The sequence below is a fragment of the Tamandua tetradactyla genome, chromosome 5 (genome assembly GCF_023851605.1).
Source record: "Tamandua tetradactyla isolate mTamTet1 chromosome 5, mTamTet1.pri, whole genome shotgun sequence".
Classification (NCBI taxonomy): Eukaryota; Metazoa; Chordata; class Mammalia; order Pilosa; family Myrmecophagidae; genus Tamandua; species Tamandua tetradactyla.
In genome coordinates, this window is record NC_135331.1 from 178450532 (window position 1) to 178464211 (window position 13680).

At 39.1% G+C, this 13680-nt stretch overlaps 1 protein-coding gene across 3 annotated transcripts in view; it reads right to left on the reverse strand.

Moving 5' to 3' along the window:
• Positions 1 to 13649, reverse strand: part of GOPC (golgi associated PDZ and coiled-coil motif containing) — a 59796-nt gene extending 46147 nt beyond the window's left edge. For 2 of the 3 annotated variants that reach the window (XM_077162747.1, XM_077162746.1), the window contains exon 1: positions 13118 to 13649. In XM_077162747.1, the coding sequence (XP_077018862.1) occupies positions 13118 to 13633 (516 nt within the window). In that variant the 5' untranslated portion in view covers positions 13634 to 13649. The remainder of the gene's footprint in view (positions 1 to 13117) is intronic. The other variant, XM_077162748.1, reaches the window with a different exon arrangement.
• Between the last annotated feature and the right edge of the window lie 31 nt (positions 13650 to 13680).

Sequence of the window (13680 nt, forward strand, 5' to 3'; positions counted from 1 at the left end):
TATGATTTCTTTGTACATACAGTTAATCAAACCTTTGTCTGATGTGTGATTTCCAAATATTTTCTCCCATTGAGTTGGCTGCCTTTTCACCTTTTTGAGGAAGTCTTTTCAGGTGCAGAAGCATTTGATTTTGAGGAGTTCTCATTTATCTATTTTCTTTTTTTGCTTGTACTTTGGGTGTAAAGTTTAGGAAGCTACCTCCTATTATTAGGTCTTGAAGATGTTTCCATACATTTTGTTCTAGAAGCTTTGGTGCTACTTCTCATATTTAGGTGTTTGATCCACTCTGAGTTAATTTTTGCATAGGCTGTAAGATAGGGGTCCTCTTTCATTCTCTTGGCTATTGATATCCAGTTCTTCCAGGGCCAATTATTGAAAAGACTATTTTGTCCCAGTTCAGAGGATTTGGGGGCCTTGTCAAAAATCAGTCGACCATAGATTTGGTGGTCTATTTCTACACTCTCAATTTGATTCCATTGGCCAATGCTCATCTTTGTGCCAGTACCATGCCGTTTTGACCACTGTGGCTTTATAATAGGTTTTAAGGTCAGGGAGTATTAATCCTCCCACTTCATCCTTCTATTTTAGGATGCTTTTAGCTATTCAGGTCTCTTTCCCTTCCAGATGAATTTGGTAGTTAGCTTTTCCAAATCCTCAAAGTAGGTTGTTGGAATTTTGATTGGTACTGTGTTGAATCTGTAGATCAATTTGGGGAGAATTGACATCTTAACTACATTTAGCCTTCCTGTCCACGAACAGGGGATGTTTTTCCATTTATTTAGAGCTCCTTTGATTTCTTTTAGCAATGTTACATAGTTTTTTGTGTACAAGTCCTTTACGTCCCTAGTTAAGTTCATTCCTAAGTATCTGATTCTTTTAGTTGCTATTCTGAAAGGAATTTTTTCCTTAACTGACTCCTCAGCTAGGTCATTGCTTGTGTACAGACATGTTACTGATTTTTGCACAATAATTTTATATCCTGCCACCTTGCTGAATCTGTTTATTAGCTCAAGTAACTTGGCTGTAGATTTCTCAGGATCTTCCAAGTATAGTATCATATCATCTGCAGATAATGAGTTTCACTTCTTCCTTTCCAATTTGGATGCCTTTTATTTCTTTGTCCTGCCTGATTGCTCTAGCTAGAACTTCTAGCACAATGTTGAATAACAGTGGTGACAGTGGGCATCCTTGTCATGTACCTGATCTTACGGGGAAGGCTTTTAGTCTCTCTCCATTGAGTACGATGCTGGCAATTGTTTTTTCATATATTCCTTTTATCATATTGAGGTAGTTACCTTTGATTCCTATCTTTTGGAGTGTTTTTATCAAAAAAAGGATGCTGAATTTTGTCGAATGCTTTTACAGCATCAATCGAAATGATCATGTGACTTTTCCCTCTTGATTTGTTAATGCACTGCATTACATTAATTGATTTGTGTTGAACCATCGTTGCATTCCTGATATAAACCCCACCTGGTCATAGTGTATAATTCTTTTAATGTGCTGTTGGATTCAATTTGCTAATATTTTATTGGGAATTTTTGCATCAATGTTCATTAGGGAGATTGGCCTGTACTTTTCCTTTCTTACAGCATCTTTACCCAGTTTTGATATTAAAATGATAATAGCTTCAAAAAATGAGTTAGGTAGAGTTCCTTTTTCCTCAATTTTCTGGAAAAGTTTGAGCAGGATTGGTATTAGTTCTTTCTGGAATGTTTTATAAAATTCCCCTGTGAAGCATCTGGCCCTGGGCTTTTCATTATAGGAAGATTTTTGATGACAGATTGAATCTCTTTACTTCTGATCGGTTTGTTGAGATTTTCTGTTTCCTCCTGAGTCAGTGCAGCTTGCTTGTGTGTCTCCAGGAATTTGTCCATTTCATCTAAGTTGTCTAGTTTGTTGGCAAACATATTGTTATTTTTAGTCTGTGACACCATTATATTTTTACTCATCCAACAAGTATTTATTGAGTGGCAACTATAGGCCAAGCACTGTGCTTGGTTCTGAGGATGCACTGCTGAACAAAACAACTGTGATCCTGCCCTGGTAAAGCCTACAGTGCCCTGTGCAGGAGCCAGCCCATAAAGTAAAAACTCGCATTTATAATAATAGCATTAATTATGTGACAGGTACAATTTTAAACATATCATATATTAATTTTTAATCCTTATCACAATCCTGAAATATTTTTGGTCCAGAAAACTAAAGTACAGAAAGGTTTAGTAACTTGTTCAAGGTCATTATAAAGACAGTAATGTATATAACTGCAAACTGTAATAAGGTATGTGAAAGAAATGAAGACAAGTGAATTAGGGGGAGAGTGGCAGGAGTGTAGGGCTATCATCCTGGGAAGAGTTTTGGTTATTGTTCGAGCAGCAATTCCAAAAGTCTGCAGGACCTTTTCAGGGAATCTGCGAGATCAATACTATTTTCGTAGTAAAAATCAAACATCACCTTTTTCACTGTGTTGACATTTACAATGAGAGGGCAAATGCAATGATGAGTAAAACTTCTGGCATCATAGTATAAGTCAATGCGATGGCACCAAACTCTACCAGTAGCCACTGTATTCCTCACTGCCATGCACTCATAACTTAAAAAGAAAAAAAAAAAGGTTCATTTAAGAATGTCCTTGGTGAAGCCATAAAAATTATTAATGCTTTAAAATCTCGACAGCTTGCACTTTTGCAATTTCTTGAGTTGCAAGCTAAATGGTTCTTTTTTTTTTCATGGAACACCAGTTGTATTTAAAAGGACAAACTATGACTATTCAGATAAAGGTATGTGGCAGATGTGCTTGAAAATGAACAACATGAACCTGTTATTCAAGCAAAACAGCTAACAAGATTTGTTGCCAATAATAAAAGTTTTAAATAAAAATTAAAATTTTAGAAAACTTGAATCCATCCCCACAAACTTGACAGTTTCCTAATTAAAGAGTTTTCTGATGAGACTGGTAATACATCAAATGTGATGTTTTATACTGTATAATGAGATGTCAACATTGGATAATCTGCATAACCCCACTGTTTTAGTTTCCTAGCTGCTAAAATAAATACCATACACACGTTGGCTTAACAATGGGTATTAACTGGCTAGGGGTTTCAGAGGCTAAAAGGCTTGCTTCCTCCAGTGATTCTTGTGGTTCCTTGGCTTTTCAATCACATGGCAATGCACATGGTGATGTTTTCTCCTTTCTTCTCAGAGTTCCACTGACATCCAGCTTCTGGCTGCTTCCCATGGCTTCTCTCTCTTTAACTTTTCACTCTTCTTATAAAGGACTCCAGCAGTCCTGATTAAAGCTGACCACACCTCAACTGAAGTAACATCTTAAAGAGATTTTATTTACAATGGGTCCACATCCACCAGAATACAGACCAAGAACATCTCTGGAGTATTCAATTTTAAAAATGACTAATGCAATGATGTTACAAAATCATGCCTGAGTAAAAGATCCATTCAAAGGGCTAGAAAGTCCAACATTTTTAATAAAAGTGTCCAAAAAGTTAATTTGCTTAAGTTTCAGACTCCACATTGCAACTAACCTTTAAGAAATTTGTCAAATTTTACTACCAAAGAATATCTACAATTACCTAAAAGGAGTACTAAACTATTCCAACTATATATATCTGCAAGGTCAGACCTTCTTCATATACTTGAACCCAAGTGACACATCAGAACAGACTGAATGCAGAAGCAGATGTGAAAATCAGCTGTCTTTTATTAAACAATGTTATTTATGTTAACATATGGGTTTATTGTTGCTTTTTAAAATGATGCAATAAATATTTAAAATTTTCCTGGTTTTCATTTCTAAAACAGTATAGATGGAAAAAATATACATGTATATATTACACATAAAAACATTCTTTGGGGCCCTCAATAATTTCTAAGAGTGTAAAAGGGTTCCTGAGACCAAAAAGTTTGATAACCACTGTCTTAGTGTTTCTGAAGAGAGGCTAATGTGGCTGGACCATGCAGATAACATGTTAATGGAGAGATTCTAGGAGTCAGAGCATATAGAACTTTGTGGGCCATAAGAAGTCTGAATTGTATTTGAAGTATAAATGAGGAATTTTAAGCAGAATGACATGATCAAATCTATATTTTTTAAAAAGTAGCTGTGTGTAATGAGAAACAACAAGTATTTGAACTAGGGTTGGGATTTAAAATAGAGACAAGTAAATGTGAGATGTACATTTGAAAGTTAAAGTACTATGCTGTAAACTTCAAAATGAATAAACAACAAAAAATGTTTCTGCTTTAATGTCAAAGAACTCAGACACTCAATGATCAAACTGCAGGAGAATCTACCTATCCAGTATTTTAGGAATGTCACAAGTACATTAAATCCATACTTAGTACCCTTTTACAATGATGTTTAAAAGGTATTTTTAATCACAGTTTCAAATTTTTCTTTAAATGAAATGCCATGAAATATTAACTCACAAATTGTATCTCTGTGAATTACATATCAGGGGAATAAATGAACCTGTGGATTCATTAACATGGCAGGCATGTGTCAGACATTATGGATATAGAGTTAATAAGATAACACCATCCCAGCTCTCATGAGGCTGTTATTATACAACAATTGTTCAGTTTTTGAAGATGCATGACAGAAAACTAGGAGTGCTTCAAATAATTTGTTCTAGCTTACTAGCTGCTGGAATGCAATATACCAAAAACTGAACGGCTTTTAAAAAGGGGAATTTAATAAGTTGCTAGTTTACAGTTCTAAGGCCGAGAAAATGTCCCAATTACAATAAATCTATAGAAAAGTCCAATCAAAGGCATCCAGGGAAAGATACCTTGGTTCAAGAAGGCCGATGAAGTTCAGGGTTTCTCTCTCAAGTGAGAAAGCACATGGTGAACACAGTCACAGTTTCTCTCTAGGCTGGAAGGGCACATGGTGAGCAAAGCTTCATCTGCTAGCTTTCTCTCCTGGCTTCCTGTTTCACGAAGTTCCCTGGGAGGTGTTTTCCATCTTCATCTCCAAAGGTCACTGGCTCGTGCGCTCTCTGCTTCTTGTGACTATGTTGTTCTTCTCTACTCTCTCTGAATCTCCCATTCTCCAAAATGTTTCCTCTTTTATAGGCCTCCAGTAAACCAATCAAGACCCATCCAAATGGGTGGAGACACATCTCCCCTAATCCAGTTTAACAACCACTCTTGATTGGGTTAGATCTCCAGAAGACGATCTAATTACAGATTCAAACATACAGTACTGAACAGGGATTATTCTGCCTTTACAAAATGGGATTTTGATTAAAACATGGTTTTTCTAGGGGACATACATCCTTTCAAACCAGCACATTCCACCCTCTGGACCTTAAAAAACACATGTTTTCCCCATATACAAAATACATTCATTCCATCACAATATCAGAAAACTTTAAAGCATTTCAGTAACAATCAAAAGCAATACAAGATTAAAACCAGTACAAAGTCTCATCAAGTTAGATACAAGCGTGGTCTGTGCTTAGGCAATTCTCCTTTGTTTCTGTACCTTTGAAACTCATAACAAGTTATTTGCTACCAACATACAAAGGAGGAACAGTCATGGGATACATATATGCATTTCCATAGGGAGGAAAGAACACAGGGGTCACTGGACCCAACCAGTTTCGAAAACTTGCAGTGCAAAGACCATTAGAGTTCAAAATATGAGAGTCATTTATCTTCGGGACTCAAGAAAGCAGCAGTCCCACCCTTTCCAAAGTCCTACAGAGAGGCCTGCTTCTCTCTAAAGGTAATCCTGGGGGACATTGGGGAGACCACCTTTTTCTCAGCTCCACCCTCTCCAAGTATTGGGGTTGTACCTGGGCTCTCTGCCATCTTCAGGGCACACGCTCATCCCCACCATTTGGTGGCAGTCAGGCTCTCCCCAAACCCCAAGGAATGTGCTTCACCCTCTCCAAGGCCTGAGGCAACATGACTCTTCCACTGCAACCAAGTGGAAAGTCCATCCTCTGCCTCCGGGGCAAACTCACTCTCTTCACAGACTGGGGTGGGTCTGCTCTCCTGGCCTGAGGCTTCTTGACTTCAGACCTCAGCCTCCATGGTTTTGCTTCTGACGTTATTTTTCCTCCAATGTGTCCCTTCTCTAAACCCTCCAGTCCAGGCTGGCAGTGGCTCTGTTTATACAGGCCCCAAAGCACTCTCGTCGGCTTTCTATGCAGTAGTGTTGGATCATGCCCATCAGACATAAGAGAGTTTCCACAAATCCTTCCTGGATAACTCTATATCCGATCCTGGCTTTATCTGAAATGGCTGACTGGTTCCACATATGGTTAAATCCTCACACAGGGCACTATTCTCTATGGTCTCCCTTTCTGGAGGCCCAAAATTTTCCAGGACATCAATTTCTGGCTTCTTTGTACTCAAGAGTTCAGTTTTCAGCTTATCTCTCTCCTATTGCATTTCACTATAAGCTCTGAGGAGAAATCAGGCTGTTCTTTCGACATTTAATTTCGAGGTCTCTTCTGCTAAATATCCAAGTTTATGGCTGTTAAAATCTGCCTTCCACCCAAAGCCATTAGTCAATTCTGCCAGATTACCTGCCATTTTAAAACAAGGCTCGTCTTCCTTCCAGTCTGAAATAATACATGCCTCATTTCTGTCTAGAGTTTCATCACAGGTAGCTTTAGAGTTCACATTTCTACCAACAGTCTCTTCAAAGCATTTTATACCTTCTCTATCAAGCTCCTCACAACTCCTCCAAAATCGTCCCCCTATCCATTTAAAAAGCCGTTCCAACATGTTTGATATTTGCAAACTGCAGCAGCAGCATCCCACTCTCCAGTACCAAAATCTGTTCTAGTGTGCTAGCTGTTGGAACGCAATATACCAAAAACTGAATGGCTTTTAAAAAGGGGAATTTAGTAAGTTGTTAGTTTACAGTTCTAAGGCCGAGAAAATGTCCCAATTAGAACAAGTCAATAGAAATGTCCAATCAAAGGTATCCATGGAAAGATACCTTGGTTCAAGAAGGCCGATGAAGTTCAGGGTTTCTCTCTCAAGTGAGAAGGCAAATGGTAAACACAGTCACAGTTTCTCTCTCAGCTGGAAGGGCACATGGTGAGTAAGGCTTCATCTGCTAGCTTTCTCTCCTGGCTTCCTGTTTCATGAAGCTCCCTGGAAGGCATTTTCCTTCTTCGTCTCCAAAGGTCACTGGCTGGTGGACTCTGCTTCTTGTGGCTATGCCGTTCTTCTCTGCTCTCTCTGAGTCTCTCATTCTCCAAAATGTTTCCTCTTTTATAGGCCTCCAGTAAATCAATCAAGACCCATCCAAATGGGTGGAGACACATCTCCCCTAATCCAGTTTAACAATCACTCTTGATTGGGTTAGATCTCCAGGCAGACGATCTAATTACAGATTCAAACATACAGTACTGAATAGGGATTATTCTGCCTTTACAAAATGGGGTTTTGATTAAAATATGGCTTTTCTAAGGAACATACATCCTTTAAAACCAACACATCATTCATTCATTCTAATAAACATTTATTGAGTGTACACTATATAACAGGATCTGGGAACAAAAACATGATTAAGACACTGATCTGCCCTGAAGAAGATCATGGTGTAGTAAATAACGCAAAGATAAAAAACATTTCCAATTATATGCAGAGTATGGTGAGCACTATTATAGAGAAATATGTGATATATGAATGAAGGAAGAGGTGAAAGGGGATACAATCTAGAGGTACAGAGATGTGGCAATGACTAAGTACAGTACAATATAACAAGCAACATGATTAACACTGCAAGGTGGTAAGAAAGCCTCTGCCTGAGGAGTAGAGAGAGGAACAGAGTGAAGGATGTCGTTACAGAGAAGGATAATGTAAGCAGAGTCATGAAAGATGAGTGGGTGTTTGACAGCACAGATAAAGGGTCCAGAGAAGGCATCAGAGAGCAAAAAACCTACTCCAAAGCAGAGAGGCCATGAAAGAGACAAGACTATTTGCAGAATTGCAAATAGACCAGTTTTACTGAGGCAAAAGCACTAAGAAGAGGTGACAGGCAAGAAGGAATGACAGGTAGGCTGGGCACTGATCACCAATCTAAGAATCTGAATTTTAGCCAATAGGTAATAAGGATTGTGCTAGTTTGAAACCATTAAATAGCCCAGAAAAGCCTTGTTCTTCTAATCCTGTTTCAATATTGTAGGGTGGGACCTTCTGATTAGGGAGCTATGACACATCCAACTGTGGGAGGGACCCTTTTGATTAGATGGAGATGTGACTTCACCCATTCAAGGTGGGTCCTGATTTGTCTGCTGGGGTCCTTAAAATATTTAGGAGAAAGCTTAGACACAGAGGTTTGGAATACAGAAGCCACAGGAGACACTAAGAGCTAAGAGAGTCAACAGAAGCTAGACAGGAACTGAAGCCCAGCAAATGTTACCAAGGACTCTTCCATGAGATGCTAAGCTAAGAGATGAAACCCAGAGTTTTGCCCCAGAGAAGCTAAATGATGACCCACAGACACCTAAAGAGAAAGCCACTGGAATCAGAAGCTAAAAACAATAGAACCAGTAACAAGGACAAGCAGAAGCCAATCACATGCCTTCCCAGGTGACAGAAATCAGCCTTTCTTCGGAGTCAAGGTATCTTTCTCTGGATGTCTTAGTTTGGACATTTTTAAGGCCTTAAAACTGTAAACATCTAACTTAATAAATCCCTTTTATAAAAGTCGATCCATTTCTGTTATATTACAAAACTAGCAGTTTTAGCAAACTAAAACAGGGATGGATAGGAGAATGACAGAATAAGATTTGACTTTTTAGACATGAATCATTAAGATGCATCATTTTAGAATGATTTTGGCAACAAAAAGATGGTTTGGAGGGGAGTAAGATAAGAAGCAGTTAGAAGATGATGTTAGGAATCTACCGAAAAGGATAAGGGCCTTAACTGTGCAATGTCATAAACTGAACTCATTATCTTTCCCATAAAACTAGCTCCTCCCCCTGGATTCCTGACTTTAATGAATGGTACTTATTCATATCCTGGGACCACCTTAACAAACTACTATAAACTGGATGGCTTAAAACAATATAAATTTAGTCTCTAGCAGTTCAGGATGCCAGAATTCAGAGTCCCAAATCAAGGTGTCAGCAGGGTTGGTTCCTTTTGGAGACTGAGGAAGAAACCGTTCCATGCCTCACTCAAACCTCTGGTGGTTGTTGGCAATCATCATTGTTCTTGTCTTGTAGACACATCTCTGCCTCCATCTTTAGATCCATCACCACCTTCTGTGTCTCCTTTTCTGCATCTTATAAGGACACTCTAATTGAATTTAGTGCTCACCCTAATCTAATATGATCACATCTAGATTTTAACTTAATCACATCTGCAAAGACCCTGTTTCCAAATAGGGTCACTTTCTGAGGTTCCAGGTATATATGATTTTGGGGAGAATATTATTCAACCTACTATAGGTATCAACCAATACATTTCCCAAAAAGAAACCTGGTGTCATCCTTAACCCTTCTCTCTTACCCAAGATTATCAAATCTTATCATATCTACTTCCTCACTCTTCAATTTATCCCCTTTTCTTCATCTCCATTACCATTTCAATAACATTCTTATCTAATATAGCAAACTCCTCCACTACAGCACTGGGGAATCCCAATTATTATTCTCATTAATGTACTTATACAAACAGGTAAGCATTGCTAAATAATGTTTCACAACAAGGCAGACTGGTTGTACCATGAATTTATGATAAGTCCAGATAGATCCTCAACAGTGTCTGGAAGTCTTTTGATTTCTCTGGCCAACTGGCTCTATTATGTTTCTGTAACTAATGCAAACCTTTTCCACTCTCCCGAAGCCCTTTTTCTCAAATACTTTCAGCATTTCATCTTGGCTCTTATTTCACAAAAATTCCTCAACTGCCCACGTCATCTCTCCCTTCCCTCTAAGTACAATAGCTATCCTTCTTTCAATAGAATGCCAGTCTCTGTGCCTGTACATTGGATCCCATCTTCACACAGAAATCTTACTATCTCACTCAATTTTCTTCATAGCATGCATCAAAGTTGCAGTTTACATTTATGTTATCATTCCCCTCACAATAGCAATGACTATGTTTTGCTCGCCATTGCGTCCCCAATGCTTAATATTGTACCTGGCACACAATTAGTACTTAATAAATATATACTAGATTGATATTAAACTTCAAATTCAATGTTGTAAAATAGCCTCACTGTCTGTTTAAAAACAAGACAGATTTAAAGCAGTACAAGGATAGTACATCATTAGTGTATCAACATGGCCCTAGACCAAAGTTAAAAGTTTCTCCATGGGTGGTTTGTGAACAGTTAATGATTTTTTAAAAAGATGCTAATTCAGCAATTGCTGAAGTAATGAAGATGCATAGGAAGTATATTCTTTGGCTGTTATTTTAAAGAAGGGGTGAGCAGGCAGAAAATTGTATTTCAAGGCAGAGAGGAGAGTTTTACTAAAATACTGGTTCTCAACCTTTGTTCTACTCAACTACTGCTACTACTACGATGATTACTACTACTATCTCAATCAGTACCTGTGATTCCAGCACAACGGTCACCAACTGGCTCACCAAAGCAGGAATTCTCAAGGAGGGAGAGAAGTATAAGAGAGATGTGAGTAATCAGAAATGGCACCACCTCAAAATATCCTAAATTCTCTGCCTTCTCCTACCCTTTTCCCCAAGCATAACTTACGGCAAGAAGCAGAGGCAAGGATGTCATTTTTATATAACTTTGAATCGTAACTTTTTTTTTTGGCAGTAAAACTGTTTAAATATTTATATTAAGCTCAGTTTTTACAGAGACACAATGACAGGGCAGTAGAAGGGGCAATCTGGAAGGATACTCAAGACCAATTTAAATATATTATAAATCACCCACACTGACTGTATCTGTGTTTTGATTATATAAAAATATTATATTGCAGTAATATGGTTTAAGGAATTAATTTATAAAATTACTGAACTCTGGCACACATTTATTTTATCAAACCATAAGTGGCCTCAAATACTGTCTTAATGTCCTCATACTTAAATCAACAGAACTAAATTCAATTGTCTACTAGAAATAAAATAGGGCAAGAAGCTATGGGAATCTTTTCTAAGTATCAAGACCTCAGAAGATTGATAACACTATATGCAGCAACCCCTGAAATTCTGCAGATGGTTACAGCAGCAGATCTACTTTGAAAGGCACTGTGACCATGAAACTCTCTCCTCAGAAATACCTGGATTGTACTATGAAAGGGGAAAATTGCTAAATTTGGAAAGATCAACACAACAGACAGGTAAGTCAACTGTAACCAGAAAATAAACCAAAAAAAAAGAACAAATCAAGTTAAATCTCTTCTCTTCCTATTTTCTAAGACCTATACCCCAAGGGTTTCAAGCACGTTGAAAAAACAGGCTCATCTGTGATATGCTAACATTTCTTTTTTTTGAGAAATAATACTACCCACTTAGCCAGGACAAGGAGTCAGCATATGCAATTATAAATTCTGAAAGAAAAAAAGAGCATGCATTAACGTATTACAGCTTTGAATACTCATTTAAAATGTTTAAAGATAAAAAAAATTAAGCACCACCTCCTACTGACAGAATGAGCCCTTCTCCAAAATTAACTTTAAATCTGGCATCAAAATATCACTGTTAAAAGTTTCCTTAAATCGTTTTTAAAAATTAGACATTGTTTAATTTTTTTATAAGCTGTTTATCTTCAGTAGATCCTTGTAAAAATAATATGAAAAGTTCTAATACAGCAAAAGCTACTCTTGCTATGTTATTTAAGGCTGAAGTACTAGTTCTAAAAACCCTCAAACAGAATTTCACTACTTGAAAAACTATCTTCTAGAAATCACTACTAATCAAAAAATCAAGACATTTCATTTACCTAGAATAAGAAGTGATTACTTTCACATGCATTCCAATCTTCCCAAAAAAGGATGCAAGAAATTAACAGTCATTCAGCAAAGAGCCAGAAAATCATGAATATGCAAATCAACACTAAGCAAAGGTTAATTATGCCAGTTTTAAAAATGACTGAGAGAAAGAGAATGCTGACCACTAAGCAAAGAGAAGATGTATATATGATATTCATATTGCTTTGGATCTAATGGGCACTCTCAACTATTACAACTGATAGCAATGATGATTTCTTGGAAAGCTAATGTTTAAAAAGTTTTGCACATCACTGATTATCCCATTATTATGTAATTAAAAATGAAAGACCAATTCTCTCATTTAAATTGCTTAATTAGAAAATGCTCTTTATATAAAGTCAACCTGTCATGATTTCTAATTATTGTAATAATGCCTGAAAATTTTCTGCATCTGGTAGGCTTTTTTTTTTTGTAACCACCACCGTTCCACCCATATTCACTCTCTAGTTTAGAGAGTTCACCGAATGATCATTGTTCACTCACTCTCAAAAACAAATGCAGACTTTGGGAAATACAGTAAAATTCAAACGTATAAACCTCACTGTTAGAAGTCATCTGAATGACCGCTGGGAGCTCAGGAGATATCTGCCTGCAATTTAAGGACCAACTGTGGATGTAAACCGAGAAAGGCAATGATACCATCGTATTTATGCCACTAAACTTTCCTAAGAGCTTTGATCAAATTCTCCCTAAATAGTCCATGCATGCAGGAACTAGTATGTCCGTGTGCGACCATTGATGCTGATCTGGAATAGTTAAAATAAAAGTAATTAGGGCTCTATTTGGGTGGTGGATATATAAACCTGGGCTCATCAATGGGAAAATAGAGAAGCAAACCTCAAATGTCAAAAGCTGTTCTAACAGTCTTTGGGCTTAAGTCTTAGGTTGTTAATATAAAACGTACAAGGGTGGCTGGTGTAATTAGTTCCCGTTTCCTGCTCATTAAGGTACAAGATAAGATAGGTGACCGACACGTAGGTTTACACCCCTCATTTTCCCCTACCTTACCGCCCTCCTTTCCTCCACACACCGACACATCGAAGCCCAGTTGTCCCAGTGGGCAGTTTTCTGGGGTCCTTTCACTGGTGCGTCTAAATGAGATCTGACGCCACCGGGGCAGCCTGGGGTGAAGGCCGCCCCCGCCAGCGCCCGCAGCTCACCTCCAGCTTGTGGTTGATTTGGGACACAGTCTGGGCTTTGTGGCAGAGCTGCGCAAAGCAAGAGCTCAGGCTGGTCATCTTCTGTCGCCCCTCATAAGTGATGTCCGCCTGGTCCGGATCGATCTCGCCCAGGAGCAGATCCACATCGACGAAGGCCTTGTCGAACTCCTTCTCCAACACCTCGAGCCATCGGAACATGGATACCCCGCCGGGGGAGACCCCCACGGCGCAGGAGGCGCCCCCCGGGCCCCCACCGGCACCCGCCGGGCACGGGCCGCCCGTCGACATGGCGCCGTCGAGGGCCTCCCCCGCCTGCTGCTGACTCCTGCGCGAGGAGAACTGCTGGGACTGCGGAGACCCCCGCGCACGCACGCTCTGTGGGGTCACTCCTTCCCCTCGCGGGGCCAAAGCCGGCAATGCAGCCGCCGAGGGGCAAGACCTAGGAGGCTGAGGCGGCGACCGTGGCACACGGAAGACACGACCCGTCCCACCTCCCTGCCCGCCGCCGCTGCGCATGCGTAGCCAAGAGCCCGGCGGCCGGGAAGGACGAGGTGGGCGGGGCT